This window comes from Notamacropus eugenii, chromosome 3 (assembly GCF_028372415.1).
Source record: "Notamacropus eugenii isolate mMacEug1 chromosome 3, mMacEug1.pri_v2, whole genome shotgun sequence".
Lineage (NCBI taxonomy): Eukaryota > Metazoa > Chordata > Mammalia > Diprotodontia > Macropodidae > Notamacropus > Notamacropus eugenii.
Window position 1 is genome coordinate 71,864,594 of NC_092874.1, and position 18,799 is coordinate 71,883,392.

At 38.0% G+C, this 18,799-nt stretch overlaps 1 protein-coding gene across 2 annotated transcripts in view; it reads left to right on the forward strand.

The window, feature by feature from the left end:
* ZEB1 (zinc finger E-box binding homeobox 1) overlaps positions 1-18,799 on the forward strand; it is a 202,168-nt gene that overhangs the window by 157,187 nt on the left and 26,182 nt on the right. Inside the window, exons 3-5 of one of the 2 annotated variants that reach the window (XM_072651927.1) lie at positions 3,736-3,795; positions 10,499-10,660; positions 17,610-17,812. In XM_072651927.1, the coding sequence (XP_072508028.1) occupies positions 3,736-3,795; positions 10,499-10,660; positions 17,610-17,812 (425 nt within the window). The remainder of the gene's footprint in view (positions 1-3,735; positions 3,796-10,498; positions 10,661-17,609; positions 17,813-18,799) is intronic. The other variant, XM_072651928.1, reaches the window with a different exon arrangement.

Consider the following 18,799-nt stretch of genomic DNA (forward strand, 5'->3'; position numbering starts at 1 on the left):
TCTAATCAAAAGAGATAAGGGAGGAAACTATGCCCTGCTTAACAGGCACCATAGACAGCAAAGCAATATCATTACTAAACATGTATGCACCAAGTGGTATAGCATCCAGATTCTTAAAGGAAAAGTTAAGGGAATTCAAGGAAGAAATGGACTGCAAAACTATATTAGTGGGGGACCTTAACCTCCCCCTCTCTGAACTTGATAAATCTAACCTCAAAATAAAAAGAAGTTAAGGAGGTGAATATAGGTCTGGATAAAGTAGATATGTTAGATCTCTAGAGAAAACTGAATGGGGATAGAAAGGAATATACCTTATTCTCAGCAGTACCTAGCACATATACAAAAACTGACCATGTAATAGGGCATAAAAACCTCACAATCTGGTGCAGAAAGGTAGAGAAAGTCAGTGCATTCTTCTCAGATCATAATACAATAAAAATTATATGTAATAAAAGGCCATAGAAAGATAGGCCAGAAATTAATTGGAAACTAATCTAATCCTAAAGAATGAATGGGTTAAACAATAAATCATAGAAACAATCAACAACTTCATTCAAGAGAATGACAATAATGAGACAGCCTACCAAAACCTATGTGATGCTACAAAACCAGTTCTTAGGGGAAGTTTTGTATCATTGTATGCCTACATGAATAAAATAGAGAAAGAGGAGATCAACAAATTGGGCATGCAGCTGAAAAAGCTAGAAAAAGAATAAATTTAAAATCCCCAAGTAAATGCCAGATTGGAAATACTGAAAACCAAAGGAGAGATTAATAAAATTGAAATTAAGACTGTTGAACTAATAAATAAAGCTAAGAGTTGGTTTTATGAAAAAACCAATAAAATTGGCAAATTTGATTTAAAAACAAAGAAGAAAACCAAATTACCAGTATCAAAAAGGAACAGAATAAACTCACCTCCAACGAGGAGGAATTTAAAACAATAATTAGAAATTACTTTGCCCAACTGTATGCCCATAAATTAGACAATCTGAGTGAAATGGATGAATATTTAAAAAATAAATTGCCCAGATTAACACAAGAGGAAATTAAATACTTAAATAACCCCATCTCAGAAAAAGAAATTCAACAGATCTTATGTGAAGACAACACTAGGTATTAAATGGGATGGGCAATAACCTAATACTGCCACCATTTTGAACTCCATAGGAAAAGGAAGATCTTCATAAGGAAACTAGATCTTCTCAAAGAGTGGTACTTTTCCTGCTTATCAAACTATTAAAGGAAAACAGTAGATCAGTTTATAGTAAAAAGAAAAAAGGAGTTTTTTTACTCAAAGAAATCTTTTTCTTAACTAATGATATCTAACATTTCTATAGTTCTTTAGCGTTTGCAGAGAGCTTTACATGCACACATTATCTCATTTGATCACCACAACAACACTATGAAGTAGGTGCCTTTTTTAGCCCCATTTTACAGATGAGGAAAGTGAATCCATAGAACTTAAGTGGCTTGTCCAGGGATACACAACTGAGAAGTGTCTCAAGGAAGACTTAAACCCAGGTCTTCTGGACTGAAACTTAATTGCTCTATCTACTGCTTCACAAATAGAAAATGCTCCTATGTCCATGAATGCTGATAATTCTTTAGAGCCCAGGGATAAGATGGTCTGATGGTAGAAAAAATAAGTTAAATGAGAACACATTTCCTCTTTGAGAGTTTTAAAGTAATAGAAGAAAATGCCTTGATCTCTTTACTGGTATAACTTCTAGCACTTGAGAATAGAAAAAGGGAAACGAGATTAGCACTTTTTCTATTTCCCTCTTCCTTTTTCTCCTTCTCTTTCTCCCTCCCTCTCGTCTCCCTTCCTCCCTTTCTGTCCTCCCAAAGTTTACTCAATAGACCACCTGGCCGGTGAACAACAGTTCCCCTGCCTGTGTAGATGCCTGAACACTAACTTCTTAGATGAGCCAAAGACTCATAAAGCAGTGGGACTTCACATTGCTGAATTTAATGGGGCTGTATTACCTCTGCCTATTAGTTTTCTAAAGACCCAGACAGAAGAAGCAAAATCATCATTAGGAAAACTGGCATTATTCAGCTCTGTTTTAGACTAGCAAGACTTCATCTTCGTAAACTTTTAATACTGAATAGACTCTAAATAAAACTGAAGACATCATGTGCTATTGAAATATTAAAACATGTAATCAAATTCTATAAAGTAATTCTAGCCTTTAAGTGGAATCTTGAACCGAAATCAAATTTTCATTGAATTGTACCTCGGTTTCCCCATCTCTGTAATGAAAGAGTCAGATACGGTGAACTGTAAGATCCCCTCCAGCACTAATATTCTGTAATTTTTCTTGCAATAGGGGTCTCTTAAAAGTAGAAATATTTATGCTTTGTGTGCTTTGTGTATCATATGTATTATGTGATATATCAGTACTTTATAGAGTAAACTTATGTTTGTAATGAAACATAAGTTTTTATATAATTTTAAGAAGGAAAATATAATTTTATAGACATACTAGTATTGGAACACTGCCATAAGGGATTCATGTGGTTCAGCCAGAAACTCTCAGGCTTATTTCAGTTAAACCTCTTGAAGTCCATATACCTTACTTTTGAGACACCTGTTGTATAGGTCTCTCAGAATTTCAGTTAAAATGAGTAGAACTGAAAGGAAAGTGATCTGATATATAATGTACAGTTGAACACACTTTTTTACACTGGAAAAAGAGAAAAGTTTGAAGTCCAGTTTGCATAGACAAGTACAGGTTGTGTTTTACAATCTAATTTCAAGCTCACTCTACTTCTTAAAATGTTTTATACTGCTTACTTAATACTGCATTGTTGAACTAATGTCAACAAAATGATTTTCAATAATCTAATTTAAATTAGGTGTTGTTTTTTTTTTAAAGCAGACTTCTGCTCTTGGTATCCTTCTTCCCAACCCCTTCAAGAAGCCTCTTCTACTTGTAGCAGTTTCCCACGTTTAATACTTAATGATTCTTTAGTTTAACTTTATCTTTCCATCTGGATTATAAATTCTTTGAAAGAACGTGTGGTTTTCTCTTCTTTACATCCCTCTCAAGCTAACTCCATGCTAGATGCTCAGTTCATTGATTTTTTTTCTTCTTATTCATTTTGCTGTGAAAGTTAAACAACATAAGAAAAGTTCTAGAAGTGGGGTCTGAGTGGCTCTGCTATGGTGGCACTCTGGGCCACCGTCAGCACACAGCAGTACCCAACTCTGGTGGGTTATCCCCATTTTATCCTGCCTGTATCTTGTTTGTACACAGTTGTTGGTGTGTTGTCCCCCCCATGGGCCCTGAGCTCCAGAGAGGTGGGGACTGTGTGCTGCTTTTCTCTGTATTTTCAGCCCTTAGGACACTGTCTGGCACATAGTAGGTGTTTAATAAGTATTTAGTGCCCAAGAGTTTTTAACTCTTAGCCAACACCAATTCCGCTTCAGTTCTCACCTTCCCCATCTTAACCATCGCGCACATAAAATCTAGGAGCTTTGTGATTTCATTAATATACACTAAGTTTTAAATCAATCAACAAAATGACTTGACAAGCCTATGTTGGAGATTTGGATACCTTCCAGCTGCTTGATACCCAAGCATTTCCTCACTACCCTGCTTCTCTAACAGTGCCACCAGCTGGCCTGACATGGGCCCTCATCATCTTGTGTTTGTTGACTGACTACGTAAACAAGACTCTATGATTCTATTTTAATTCATTGTTCTTTGTGCTATTTTTTTTTAACAGGAAAGGAAGGAAAAGAAATCCTGGGGCCTGAAGCTCGGGCAGATGAAGCTGGATGTGCAGGTACTTGTCTGATTGCCTCGATGGCTATTTTCTTGCAGCAGATCTGTGCTGGAAATTTGGGGTCTTTTGTGTCACAAGTTTTTGTCTCTTTTAGTCCCCAGATATTCAGGATGGCATAGTGAAGAGAATACTAGTCCAGGAATCAGAAGACCTATGTCTAAGACCTGACTTACATACTTGGTTTAAACAAGTCACTTAATATCCATGAGCCTCAGGTTCCTTGTTGGCAAATAATACCAGCCCTTTCCCGAGAACCTCACACAGTTTTTGGGAGGAAAATACTTTATAATCAGTAACTACTCCACAAAATTAAGCTGTTGGTATATTAAGTATTCTCCAAAGTTGCAGTCAGTATCTCTCAAGCACTTTGATTTCTATAAAGGCACAGTGTACTTTTTAAATATGTAATACTGAATAGCTTAAATTCACGGATAATCCAGAAATAGGGTGTCTTGTTTCACTTTCCTCTTCCAAATACTTTACCAATATTTCTTTAAAAAAAATTACTTTGCATTTCACCCTTAGTTAACCAAGTTACCTTTTGGTTTAAGTGCTGATAAGTAGCATACTAACCCCCAAAACAGGTAGCAGAAGAGAGAATAGGCCAATAGAACAGATATTCTGAAAGCTGGATGCAAATTTGGAAATAATCTCCAGATACCACACCTAAAACAGACAAAGAAAAAAATCGCAAAGCTTTTATTTTCGTTCTCTAATTTAAGAGGGTTTATATGATCTTCTCATTGAAGCAAAGATGGAAGCTTTTTTTAAGAACCAAAAGCATTCTTTATGAGTTTTTAGTCCACTTTTTTACAATTAGCTCAGATAATATTGACCTAAGTAGCAAAAAAAGGGAAAAAAAAGAAATTTAGAAATAAATAACAGGAATCAATCCACAAACATTTGGTGTTTTCTGTGTACCAATTAGAATAATAATGACTCAAAATGATATAACTTACAAAGGATTTTACATATATTCTCTTATTTAATCTGATGGTAGCATGAAGTAACTTTAGGGTGGCATCAAGGTAACCCTGAGCTCTCAAAGGCTGTGCCAGAGGAAGACAGGCTGTGCCATGTTCTTCCATGTCCTTCCATGCTGGAAAGCTTCCAAGTAGGGCAGCAGGGTGATTTCCAGAGACTGTCCTCCAAGTACAGAAGGATGTATCATTACCAGTAGGTTGGCCACTTGGTGATGAATTCTTTGGCCTTGGTAACATACGAAACAAAGCAAAGTACACAGTGATCCTCAGTTGTGTGAGGCCCTTCTCTGCTTCTACAGTGACAACAGGAGCGTGCTGGAATGGGGAGCAGAGGATGGTAACAATCACACAGTGTTAAGATGGTCTGTATGTAGTAACCATTAATACTTTAAAAGTAAGGTCCTTGTCCTGTGACCACAAGTACTAGAAGAACTGAATCATGTCAATTTTTATAATCTCACCATGAACTGAAAACAGAAGACAGAAGTATATTGCAGCTAAATGGAGAGATGGTTCAGAGATTCTCCTTGAAGAAGCACAATCCAGAGTCAACAAGAACCTGTTTCGTGGGACACTTGGTCATCTGTCATTGCAGTGTTAATGAGAAGAATTTTGAAAAATTCCATTTTGGTGATTGTTGCGTTTATGTGTCAACATCCATCGTTTAAAGAGCCCATGAAGAACTCAGAAACACTGTCCAAAATAAATCAGCATATACTTTGATATACTCAGTGACTTCCACGCAAAGATGGACACAAAGGAGAAAAGCAAATAATAGGTTGCAAAACATGATTTAGGATGAAGGAATGAGAAAGGCCAAAGGCTTGTAGACAATACAAAAATCTCTCACCATTTCTTCAATGAACCTTTTTTTCAGAATTCCTCATAAAGTAAATGAACTCGGTGGCAAGCTCCACTTTGAAAACTGTCTAGTTGTACAGTCCCTCATCTTTCTCCCCTAGGTGTAGTTTGCTTAGGCCGTGTGACTCCAGTTCATCAAGAGCAGGAAGGAACACTTTTCCAGTCTCCCTCTTAACAAGTCTGATCTAAGGGCCTTCGCCTCAGGAGAGGAAACCAGCAAAGCAAGGTCTGAACCATACTGAAGCAGTCCTTTCTCCTTTGGTTCTCTTTAGAGAAAGTTTCTAACCCACTAGATCAGGAGATTCCTCTAGACATATGGTTTATCTATATTTTAGCAAGGCATTTGAAGGAGTGTCTTATGGTATTCTTATAGAAAAGCTGGTGGCCTGTGAGGTAGGTGACAGTGCAATTTAATTAATTCAGAACTGCTGGAATGCATGGTTAGCACTGAAGAGTAATCAGTCCTTAGTAGTTCAATGGTGGGAAGTCTCCAGTGGATCCCTCGAAGAGCTCTGCTTGGCTGGGTGCTGAGCAACATTCTTATTGGTTTTGCAGATGATGCAAAGCTGAGAAGGATGGCCACCACGTAAGTTGCTAGCATCAAAAAACAATGTTGTACTGAACTTATTACTGAGCAGCATTTCACTAGGGATAAATGTAAACGTTTGGAAATCAGCTTTGGAAGTTTAGGAAGGGAGTGGCATGGTTAGGCAGCAGTTTGTCCTAAAAAAGATGGGGGGGAGGGGATGAGGTCTGGGACACAGGTGGAACGTGGCTTTGCTGGGAGCTGTGCCAGCCAGCAGAGAAGGGACCTGAGTGGCAGCATCAGAATTCAGGCAGGTTCTCTGACTCCAAACCCATCCTTTTATGTTGCACCACAGTGCCATAGATATTTGCATTCATTCATCAGAACTATAAAACCTATTTCCATCATAATGTTTTAATTATGGGGTTTTTTTTCTTCCATTCATATGTAGTTTAACATTCACGGATTTTTTTTTCTTAAGATTAATATTTATCAATAAGCCAAGGACCCTTATAAATTTTTTCATGGTACGTAAAGATAGCCTTATGTGATAATCGTCATAGATTTTCACTTCTAATAAATACTGGTAGTCTCATACGTGTAATTTCACACTGTGAAACTAATGGTAAAGCTTTGCTGTCTTATTAAAGATAAGCTCCAAATTAATAACTGAAGATGGACTATAGGATGGTAATTTACTGTGCCTACAGCAGAAGCTTTCATACAGTATATTTAGCTGTGTTATGTGTAACCTGCATAAATAATGTATTCAGGCAAATAGTTGCTAGCAAATATTTATCATGCTACAGCTTATATAAAATATTTAAGTGGGTTATTTGTTATTAATCAAACACTAGTTTTAATGAAGGTCAAATGAATGGTTTTTATTACTGTTTTTCCTAAGGAAACTCCTTTCTGATACCAAAATGCAATAACCAGAATTGTATCAGGCAAAAGCTACCGAGCAAAGCATTAAGAGTTTTGAAGCTTATTGTATTTCACCTTATCCTCTGTGGCAAGAATGAATTTGCCCTTTTTGCTCCCAGTTCTAAAGACAGCATAAATTAGGCAAATTATTGTTAGGCCCTGTGATTTCAGCAGTGTGCAGAAGTGACAATATCAGAAATTCTCCACCTAAGCAGAGCAGCTCCAAACCCGTCTGTGACTTTGATTATAAAATCATAAGCTCTGAGAGCTAGAGCTGGACCTCAGAAGACATCAAACACCCTCATCTTACAGATGAGGAGAAACTTGGGCCCACAATGTTAAATGACTTCTCCAAGATCACCCAGGTACCTGGGGTCTACAGCAGGCTTGGAACTAAAATCTTCCTTCCTCTAGCCCCGGGGCTTTAGGCTTCCAAGGCAGGAAGTCACCCTAGATGCTTGTCGAGGGTAACTTGAACAATGTCCTTGACGAAGTTTGAACCCAGATTTTGCAGACTCCAAACTTTATCCACCAAACAAAGCTGTCTTATGTGAACCACATAAACATCCCTTTAAGAATTCCCCGCGGAGAGCATCCTGCGTAGGCTGTCATGTCTGCTGAGATCTGTCACTGTTACTGCTACGTCATCCTCCCAGACAGGCTCAAGAGTAGGAGGCGGAGAATGACCAGGATGATCAACAATGTGTCGTTTAAAGAAATTTAGACTTTCTCAGCGTATAAAGTTTTTAAATTATGCGTTTTGTTTCAGTCTTTTACTTTAAAGAATTACATACTGACCAAAAAATTAAAATTGTACAGAGACAGCTACTGCCATTGGTTTTGAGCTCTGAGTCGCTTCTTCTTGTGACTGCTTTCTCTTTTCAGTTCGTGTAGTAGCTACAGAGCCTTAGCACGGACAGAGCGCTCTGTGAGGGAAAGAAGCCTCTCAAGGATGATTTTTTTCCTTTAGGACATTTCTTTCTTTGTTATATATACAGTTAATTATCTCAGAGCTTCGAAGGTTGTGAATAAGAAAAGCAGGAAGTTTAGACTTTTCATTTGCAACGATAGGACAGGGAATGTAGATGGTAAAAAAAAATTCATTGTAATTACACTAAGTGAATTCTTTTCTATTTTATGACTATCCTTTCTAATGTGTCACCACCATAATCATTGTGACAAGATATAATGTTGATAGGTCAGAGTTTGGACATATCTTTATTTGAGTGTCTAAGTTTTCATCTGCCTTATGACCTAAAAATTCCACTTTTTCTGTAGATTTTTTAAACATTGTATGCTGCACAAAATTGAATTTTAATTTTTGTTACATTTTAGTTTTTCAAATGAGTTTAGTGTGTTAGTGTTTAATTTGTTTGGTTTTGTTGCCTGTGAGCTATGGCATATTTCTAATCTCACATCGAAATCATGCTCAGTCACTATGGGTTCAGACATAATTAAAGAGTGCAGAGGAGAGAATGTGGACATTTTGCTCAGACTCCGTGCATGTCCTGGCATCAGCTCCCTCTGAAGGATATACTCTGTTACCTCTGCTGCTGCAAGATGGTCATCGCCATCATGGAGCAATGATGTCTCTAAGTTACCATTCGAATCTCAAGGAGTATCCTTTGGCTGGGCTGGCAGCCACATGACTGGGTATGTCCCAAGGAGGTCAGAGACAGAAAAAAAGGGGCCCTGTGTGCCACAATACTCCTAGCAGCACTTTTCGTGGTATCCTGTCATCTCCATTCACACAGGTTCAGGCCCTCTTCGTTGGTCTCCCTGCTTCCAGTCCCTCCCCTCTCCAATCAAGAAGTCATAATTGTCAAACTAATATTCATATGCTTGTTTGTTAATGCTTTCCTGATTTAAAATAACATAGAAAAATATTTTTTACAAGAATAAACATTCTTAAAGGTACAGATCTTGCCCATCTAGCACTTCGCATAGTTCCTGGCACATAGTAGGCACTCAGTAAATACCTGCTGATTGAATGATTGGTTTATGTTACTTTCTTCTCAGAAATCTTTGATGGCTTCCTCTGTTTCTAGAATAAAATTCAAACTCTTCATCTTGGTACTTAAGGCTCTCAGTAATCCGGGTCCTCACTAGCTTTCAAGATGCATTTGCATTATTCCCTTTGACACATCTTACACACCAGACAAAGTAGTCTGTTGGTTTTTCCTTAAACTCAGCAATCTGTCTCCTACTTGTGTGCCTTTGTCCTAAGCCTGGAACACCAGAGCCTGTTAGATTCCCGAGTTTCCTTCAAGACCTAGGTTACCAACCACTGCCCATGTGGTAACAGTAACATCTCTTCCAGAAATCAAGAGGCTAAGCTGATGTTGACAAAATTACGCATTGTGTCATCACTGAAGTTCTACTTATCCGTATTTTGCAGATGAGGAGAGTGACATTTAGAGAGGCTAGGTGATCTATCTGCCTACTTTCTCAGACCCTGTAATGTTAGAGGCAGGATTCAAATCCAGGGCTCTGCTTGGATTCGATCAAAACAAACTTCATCATCCTGAATTAGGGATTAAAGGGGGAAAAAATAAAAGCAATAAATTAGAATCTAAGGGAATCCCCCTCAACTGGGGATTGGTTGAACAAAATGGTGTGTAAATGAAATAGAATGATACTGCTTTTGAGAAAAGATAAAAGGGATCAGAGAGTCCTGGGAAATATGGACTGATGCAAAGTGAAGCAGGCAGAACCAGGAGAGTAATTTATACGAAGACAGCAGCATGATAGAGAGAATGCTGATCAGTTCAGTGACCACACACATCCCAGAGGACTGACGATGAAGCATGTCATCCGCCTCCTGATGGAGGGGATAAATCAGGGTACAAAATAAGACGTACCTTTTTTTTAAATGCCCCCCTTGTGGATTCTTTTAAGCTTGACTTGACTATGCCTATTTGTTATGTCATCTTTTTTCTTTTTCTTTTTTTAATGAGGAAGGGAGGAGGATGATGAAAGAAGATGTGAACCATAGTGACATTAATGATTTTTAAAAAGGCCATTGGAATTTTTTTAATGCACAGAATGGAACAAAAGAAATTTTAGAAGGAAACACAGATGAGCCAGAGAGCTTTGAAAGCAGCTTTTAAAATTATTATGTGCTTTTTGAAGGAAGCAGTATGAAATGGAAATTCACAGTTTCATTTATGATGCTCCATGTACTGTGTGTGGGTGAAATACTCTCCTTTTTTAAGTGTTTAAGCTCAGGATAGAAATAATAAAATAAAAAAACAAACCCGGAGCTCTCCTCATTCCAGGTCCAGGGCTTTTTTCCACTCTACCCCCTTGCTTGTGAGAAACATTACAATTTTCTTCTCATATACTGAAATACTTTTTAGGTTATGGTGGTGAGCTTGCTCTTTTATGAAACCTGTATTTCTTTTAGTAAAAGAGGATGAATGTGACTCAGATGCAGAAAATGAACAAAACCATGATCCTCATGTTGAAGAATTCCTGCAGCAAGAAGACACAGCTGTTATCTACCCTGAGGCACCCGAGGAAGACCAGAGACAAAGCACCCCCGAAGCCGGCGGTCATGATGAGAATGGTAATGGGCCTTGGCTGTTGAGTCTTACGTACTCTGCCACCTCGGAGAGTCCCCCACAAAAAGTATCCTCTTCTTTGCTTTTTTATACATTTTGTTCCTACGTGTGGATGTGTGTACCTGGGTTTTTTTCTCCAACATAGCATAAACTCCTTTCAGACAGGCACTGTCTTGTAGCCCCAGAGCCTCCGAACAGAGCGTATGAACAAGCATCATATGACTACTTATGCACAAGACGTGTACAAGACCATGTGGATTGATTTAATTGATTGACTTTAACCCAACTTTGAGACATAGAGAATATGTTCAGTTACCCATATTATACTAACATAGATTTATTCCCATGGTTATTTTTTGAGTATTAGTACAAAGCTAAATTGGTAGCTGCTTCCACAGCACAGTGGTTCTGCATATGATAGTATCCCTATACTTGAGGAAGTTGGGGGAAAAAATGAGCAGGATGCAGGAGAAGGCAGTAGAAAATCCTGCTGGCTTGGAGTGTGAGGACCTGGGTTTAAATCCTGATTTTGTTACTTACTGCCTCGATCAATCAATAAACATTCACTGGGGTACTTTCCCTCTCTTGGCCTCAGTTTCCTCATTTGTAAGATGAGAAAGAGAAGCCTTTCTACCTCTCAGTCTGTGATTCTAAAGATTAGAAATTCTGTCACCAATTTCTGCCCAGTAGCAGTATTCATTATAACTCTGGAAGAGTTGACCTGTCTCCAGATATTTTTTCTCTTTTGTTCAGTCACCAAGCCAAAATCTGTTCAGTTGTAAATTTTTATTATTTTAAAACCTACATCTTTCCATTCAATAAGCACCAGAAATCCATCATATTTAACTTTTCTAAAATTTTATTCAGGAGCAGCTAGGTGGAACAGTGGATGGAGCACTGAGCTTGGAATCAGAAAGATACATCTTAGTGAATTCAAATCTAACCTCAAACACTTACTAGCAAAGCATGATACATTTTGCTCCAGCCCCTCATTTTAACTTCATGTGAATCTCTGTTTCAGGTGTGTTTCTAGTAAACATAAAATTGAGTTTATGCTTTCTAATGCATTCTGCTCTCCTCCTCTGTTTAATAAATGAGTTCATCTCATTCAAGTTCATGATTACAATGGTAATTTGTGTATATTCCCCTATCCTCCCGTCTTATGCTTTTCTCCTTCTTTGTCCCCCACTTGTTTTTTTTTTTTATGATAGAGGTTTTAAACTATTTTATTTTCAAGTCTGCATTCTCTGTCTCTCACCTCTTGCCCCTCTTTCAACATTTCACACAGCATAATAATATTTTATCTTGTTTGTATACCACAACCTGTTCAGCCTTTCCTCAACTGATGAGCAAATTCTTCCTCCATTTCTAATTCTTTGCCAACATGGGAAATAATTTTGTCCATTTGAGTCTTTTCTTTCTTTGATCTCCTTGGGATGTGGATATAGTAATGATATCACAGAGTCAAAGAGTGTGCACAGTTTAATCATTGGGGGGTTATAGTTCCAAACTACTTTGCAGATTAGCCCACCAACTGTGTCATGCACCCCATTTATGAGACATGGCAAATCTTACCCACTTGTTTTTAATTTCTTATTTAATATCTCTCTCACCTTCCCTTTTCTTTCTTCTTCTAACACTATCAACACAGAAGAAAACCAATCCTTTACTTATTTAATTGTGGATTTCTGTGATCCTTGTAGACTTTAGGATTCTGAAGTCACTTGTCTCTTCTCTCCAAAGAATAGAAGCTCTTTCTCATCCTTCAGTCCCTCCTAGTTGCCCAAATGCATTCCCTTTCTAGATTTTTCTTGACTCTTTAACATCTTCATATTTTCAATATGTTCAACATCTTCATATGTTCATCTCTCATCTTTTTATCAGGAATGCTTGAAAGACCTATATTTTAATAAAGGTCCTGTTTTTCCCTTTTGAATTATCCTGTCTTGCAGTTTTAAGGTAGTTTTGGTACTATAAGCCTTTATCTTTTGCAACACTTTATTCCAAGATTTTCTGTCCTTTTGAGTCATAACTGACAACTCTTGTTATTCCTGACTGTAGTTCTGTGTCACTTGAATTCTTTGTTTCCAGATGCCTGCCAGAAAGAAGTTCTGCATTTTGGAAAATGATCTAGAACCACCAGATTTTGAATACAGTATTCCTGAGAGTTTTCCTTGTTGTTCAAGGGTCAAGATTAAGAATCATTTTTTGTGTCATGGACCCCTCCGGAAGCCTAGTGAACCCTTCTCAGAATGATTTTAAATGTGTAAGATTAGAAAAGAAACCAGTTATATTGAAATAAAGATAGAATTTTTTTCATATTTAGGTTTATGAACTGCCTATTCTAGGTTTTCTTTCAGGAGGTAGCTGAAATATTCTTCCTATTTTCACTTTGTCCTCTGGTTCTAGGAAATCTGAACAGTTTTAATTTGTGATTTTTTTTTAAATTATGTTATGCAGGGGGGGTTAGCCATAGTTTTTAGGGAAACCAATGAGTCTTAAAAAAAAAAAAAAAGAACATTCGAGTGAGAAACAAAAACAAAAATTTTACCTAAAAACAAGTCAGGGACAGAAACTTTATCTTTTGATTTTCTTCTGTTATTTCTTGCTGTCTCCTAGAGTCATTGAGTTCTGTTTGTTCTTTCCTAATTTTTGTGGGATCCACTACTTGGGTGATGTTTTTACCTTTGTTCTAAGCTATTCACTCTGCTTCCCTCATTTTATTCCAAATTTATTTTTCTTTTTGAAGTTGTTTTTTTTTACTTCTTCCAGGTATTTTTCTAGTTCTTACGGTCATGCCATTTTTTTCTCGAGACTTTGCTTCTATTTGTGGAGTTGCTGTCTTTTTCTAGGTCTTCCTTCCTTATTTGCCATTATTTTATAATGTTCATTGTCTTCTGCTTAATCATATCACCAGCTTCAGTTTCTGATTTATAATTATGCCAGGATTAGATACTATACCTTTCTACACTCTTTAGTCAGGTCCCATTTGGGTTTTGAGAGAAATTATTTTTTGTTATATTAATAAACAATTATTAAATTAGGATCTAGGCTTTTTTCCTGTTTCTCTAGTGAGGCCGGATTCCTGTGGAAGGTCAACCTCTGAACGCCACAGCTGATTGAGATTACACCTAACCTTCAGGGAATTTGCTCTTTGAGTTTTGGCAGGACCCCACCCAACTAGGACACCTTACTTATGTTTAGAGGGTAGACAGAATCCAGTCTAGGCATATTCTTACCCTGAGGAAATGAGCCCCTGTCCTTATACCCCTCCTTTAGAGTTTAGGGTGACTCAACTCACGAAGGAAAAAAACCAACCAGAGTAGTCTAGATGGAGAGAAATTCCCTTGTCCAGATTGCTGGAAGGGGCCAAGTCTCATCATCAAGCCACATTCTTATTAGCAAAAGGGGCTGAAGACTTCTAGCCCACTTCTTCATTAAATGTCCACCAATCACAGCTGATTTTCAGTTGTCAAGGGAATACCCCCTTTGAAGGATTATTTAAAGCTTTGAAGCTCTCCATGTGTTTTGTCCTTAATTACTGAAAGAAACCACTGATCATCAATTTTTTTAATTATTAGCTAACCTAATTAATAAATTGATTATTAATTACCCAGAAACTCATCTTTCAGAGTTTTACATTTGTCACAACCTGATGTTGGTTTCCAGGGCTCCTGCTCCTCTAATTTATCTCAGTTCTAGGTACTGACAGGCATCAGTCAGATCTCTTTTAGTTGGCTGTCCACAGAGTACTGCTGGACTTCCCAGCCTGTCTTTCCTGGCAGAACCTTTCTTGCAGTGCCTCACTTAATGATTCTTTTTGCTCAGTCCTGGGTGACATGAAGAAGCTTGTTGTTTCTTTAATTTCTCAGTCATTTATTTGATCTGGAGCCCTTCTTAGATAACAGTATCTGGGAAAGAGCTAGGCTCCCATGTACCCTCCCACTCCACCATCTGAACTAGAACTTCAGGATTTATGTATAACCCACAGATGTCCTTCTACTGTTAGGAAAGAAATTAGGAGATATAAAGAAATACTTAAGTGTTTCATACTGTTAGGTTTAAAATCCTCTAAGGCTTTTTAAACAACCATAGTTCTCTAGCATTTCTCCCTCTAAGCTACCACAAAAGTACATCTCTAAAGAACTTAAAACAATCATCTCTGGAGAACTCTCCTCTCAAGTTATACAAGCATTTACCAAGTACCCACAATATGTAAGGCACTATGTTAAGTACATTGTATTGGCATACAAAAACCAAACCAAAAATAATCCCTGCCCTCAAGGAGCTTACCTTCTACAGGGAGGATACTCCAGGCAAGCAGACAACTGTATATACATGGTGATTTGAAGAGGTAGAGAGAGCAATAAAGAACTTTCATAGAAAGGAGCATTTAAGAGAGCTAGGGACTCCAAAGGGTGGGTGCCAGGAATGAATGACATCCATTGTACAGAACCACGGATGCTATACTCAAGGAGCAGTAGTAGAACGTCTTGACTGGGGTACAGGGCACAAAAGGCAGTCTTGGACTGTGAGCCTGGACAGGGAGATTGAAGCCCAATTGTGTGGGGTTCAAAATGCCAATCTGAGTAGTTTGTCATTTATCCAAAAGGCAATGAGGATCTCCTGAAGGATATGGCCAAGTGTGTGCTTTAGGAAGATAGATTTGACGGCTACATACAGGGTGTTTTGGGAGGAGGGACTCAAATCGGTAAGTTGAATTGAGAGGCTGTTGCAATGTCCCAGTGAGAGGTGAATTAGATTAGTGGCTGGTCAGATATGTATGAGAAGTATCAGTTCTTCCCCCATGATGAAACTTGTCTACTAGTCAGAAATGGAGGTGAGGGAGGAGACTTTCAAGAGATCTCCGAGGTGGCAAACCTAGATGATGAGAGACATCATGGTTCCCTCAGTAGAAATAGAGAAGTTTGGAGGAAGGGTGAACTTAGGGGGAAAGGGAACAAGTTCCATTTTGGATATTTGTGCTTGAGATGCTTGTGGGATACATGGGGAGAGAAGCCCACCAACCCTCAGTGAGGAAAGGAAGAGCAAAGAGATATGAGGGCTGGAGATAGGACCTAGAAGTCCTAGGAGCTTATAGAATTTTATGAGATCACCAAAATTTTAGTACTGTCAAAGCATTAGTTAAAAGTTTTGAGTACTAATGAGGCCAACAATTATTGGGATTTCAGCACTATGATTCTCTGATGTCACTGCCACAAGTTTTAGATAAATTAACTTCTTACCAGCTCTCCTCAATAAATGAGTCTACAATAGAAACTAAAGGGCAGTAGGAAAAAATAGAAATAAGTTAAAGGATAGAGAGAGCATTTTACACGAAGCACAAAGTGTCTTTTATAGAATAGGAAGAATGATTTTCAAGTGTACAGTGAAAGAATGTGGTGAGTCATTCACCTGCTCTAGTCACGTACACAGGATGATCCTGACTCTCTCTGCTAATCCTGTCTGTATAATCTGAAAGTTGTAAATCTCTGATGTACTTTAACCATTTAATTTGTATTTGTCTCTTTCTCACAAAAGGGAAGGGGCAGAGAATACCATCAATTATTTAAACTGGTCATTTGGTTCTGGATAAAACAGTAAATTCCTTTTCTTTTTTTTTTTTTAATTTTCAATGTAAAAGCATTTTTTCTCTGCTTCAAACCCCCTCCCATTTTAAAAAACCAAAAACCTTGTAACAAACACACATAGTCAAGCAAAATATATCTCTGTATTGTCTATGTCCAAAAACGTATGTTTGATTTGCCCCTCTCTGTAAGCATCCAGCACTAAACACAGTGCCTGGCACATAGGAAGTAATCATCATCATAATAATACATAGTTTATTATCAGGCCTCTGGAACCATGGTTAGTCGTTGCACTGCTCAGAGTTCTTAGCTTCTTCAAAGTTGTTGTCTTTACGGTACAATTGTTGTTATTATGTAAATTATTCTCTTAGTTCTTCTCACTCTCAATTCCTGCAAATCTTCCCAGATTCCTCTGAGTCATCCCTCTCATCATTTCTAATAGCTTTATAGCATTCCATTACATTTATATAACATAATTTGATTCAAGTTTTTAAGAATGAAAACCATTCCCCACTTGATGTTACAGGAAGACATCCAAGACAACATCCATGACAACATCCATATGAAAAAAATCCAAATTAGAGAAGAATAAATTAAAACAACTCTGAAGTTTCACCTGACATCTATTAGGTTGGCAAAGATGACAAAATGGCACCTTCATGCACTGTTCAAGCTAAGAATTGGTTCAGCCATTCTGGAAAGCAATTTGGAGCTCTGCCCTAAAAGGCACTAAACTGTGTACTCCTTTTGCCCCAGCAATATCTGTACTAGAGCTATACCCCAAGGAGTATACCCCATGTATAAAAAGTATATACAGCTGTTCTTTTTGTGGTAGCAAAGAACTGGAAACTAAGGGAATGCCCATCAGTTGAGAAATGGCTGCTCTGAATTTTCTCTGCTATTAGAAGCACTAGTAATCATTTTGCAGTTATCTTCCTAAGTGAAGTATCTGCTTTAGTCAGAGTTGTCAAGAGCCAGTTAGCTTCACACAGAGAAGAGCCATGTTCCAAGATTCCTGACTGAAAACCTTACCCTGTGGTCACAAGAGAGACCAGACAAAAGAATCAATGTTGGAGTTACCAATTCCTCAACACTGCTGAAAAACATGGATGAGTTCCTGTGTCCTGCTGGTGGTTCATCAGGAGGGTCGTTTTTATACACAAAGGAAGTCCTATGATGTGAATGGTGACATGTGTGCGACCTTTGATGGATGCATAGTGAATAAACAGGAGACTTCTTCTGTGGGAGAGTTCATCTGTGATGCAGAGGCAGACAAGATGTCAGTCACATTCTGACTTCAGGGTAGTTAGCTTGGTCATCTTCTTGTCAGTATTTTGAAATAAAAATAAGTTTTTTTCTCTTCCAGGAACACCTGATGCATTTTCTCAGCTTCTCACCTGCCCATATTGTGACCGAGGCTACAAACGCTTTACCTCCCTGAAAGAACACATTAAATATCGCCATGAAAAAAATGAGGACAACTTTAGTTGTTCCCTGTGCAGTTACACGTTTGCATACAGAACACAACTTGAGCGTCACATGACATCCCATAAATCAGGAAGAGATCAAGTAAGTGAGACGGCAGAGAGTTCACTGACTCGTGGCTTTTACAAATGGATAAACAAAAGCAAAATTTGATTTAAAAATTTAATTCAGTCCTTTATTGTGATTTAGATGTGTAATGTCAACATACAAGAAAAGGGTTAATCCACCTGAAAATTTAATTATGTGGGAGAGACAAGGCTTTACTAAAGAGAGAGAAAATAATTTTAACTATTAATTTCTGGGCCTTTGCTATTTCAATCATCTTATCTATTTCACTAGTATCTACAATGTTATAAGGTAGGGTTGTTGGTTTTTTCCTTTTTTCTTAGTAGCATAAGAATAGTTTCGACCAGTCAAGTCAGCAGTCATTTATTAAGTTCCTTTTGTATATGTGCCAAGCACTGAGCTCCGAACTGGGAATATAAAGAAACAGCTCCTGCTCTCAGGGAGCTCCCAGTCTGAAGGGGAGACAAAAAGCCATCAACCATGTCTGATGCTACAGAGAGAGGATGAATGGGGCGCAGTATCTGAGAGAAGGTGCAGGCATCGAGGGGAGCCAGGAAAGGCCAGGGTTATGGCTGGGAGGCCACATGTCAGGATGCGCTTGGTGGGCAAGTGGAGTGTTCTGCAGGAGCAACAAGGAGCCTGGTGTCAGAAGGGGCTTTAAACAGCAGACAGGATTTTATTTTTGATCCTAGAGGTAATAGGGAGTCACCGGAGTAAATTACCTTCTTAAGTCTTTCAGTGTAGATACTTGGTAGAAAAAATAAAGGGCAGTTACACCAAGTAACATGATGTAATAAACACTGTATGGGCAGGGAGTTCAAATTCACTACATATTTAGTTTTCTGTAATTATTTATTATTTTACTCTCTGTGGAAACAACTGAATACTATATTAAAGTCAGGCATTTTCATTGTTGAGGATTAACTTGTTTACGGCTTTCTCTAGTTCCTTTAGAAGACCTGTGTTTTTATGTGAGGAGATGAAGCATATGATAAATGCTTACTG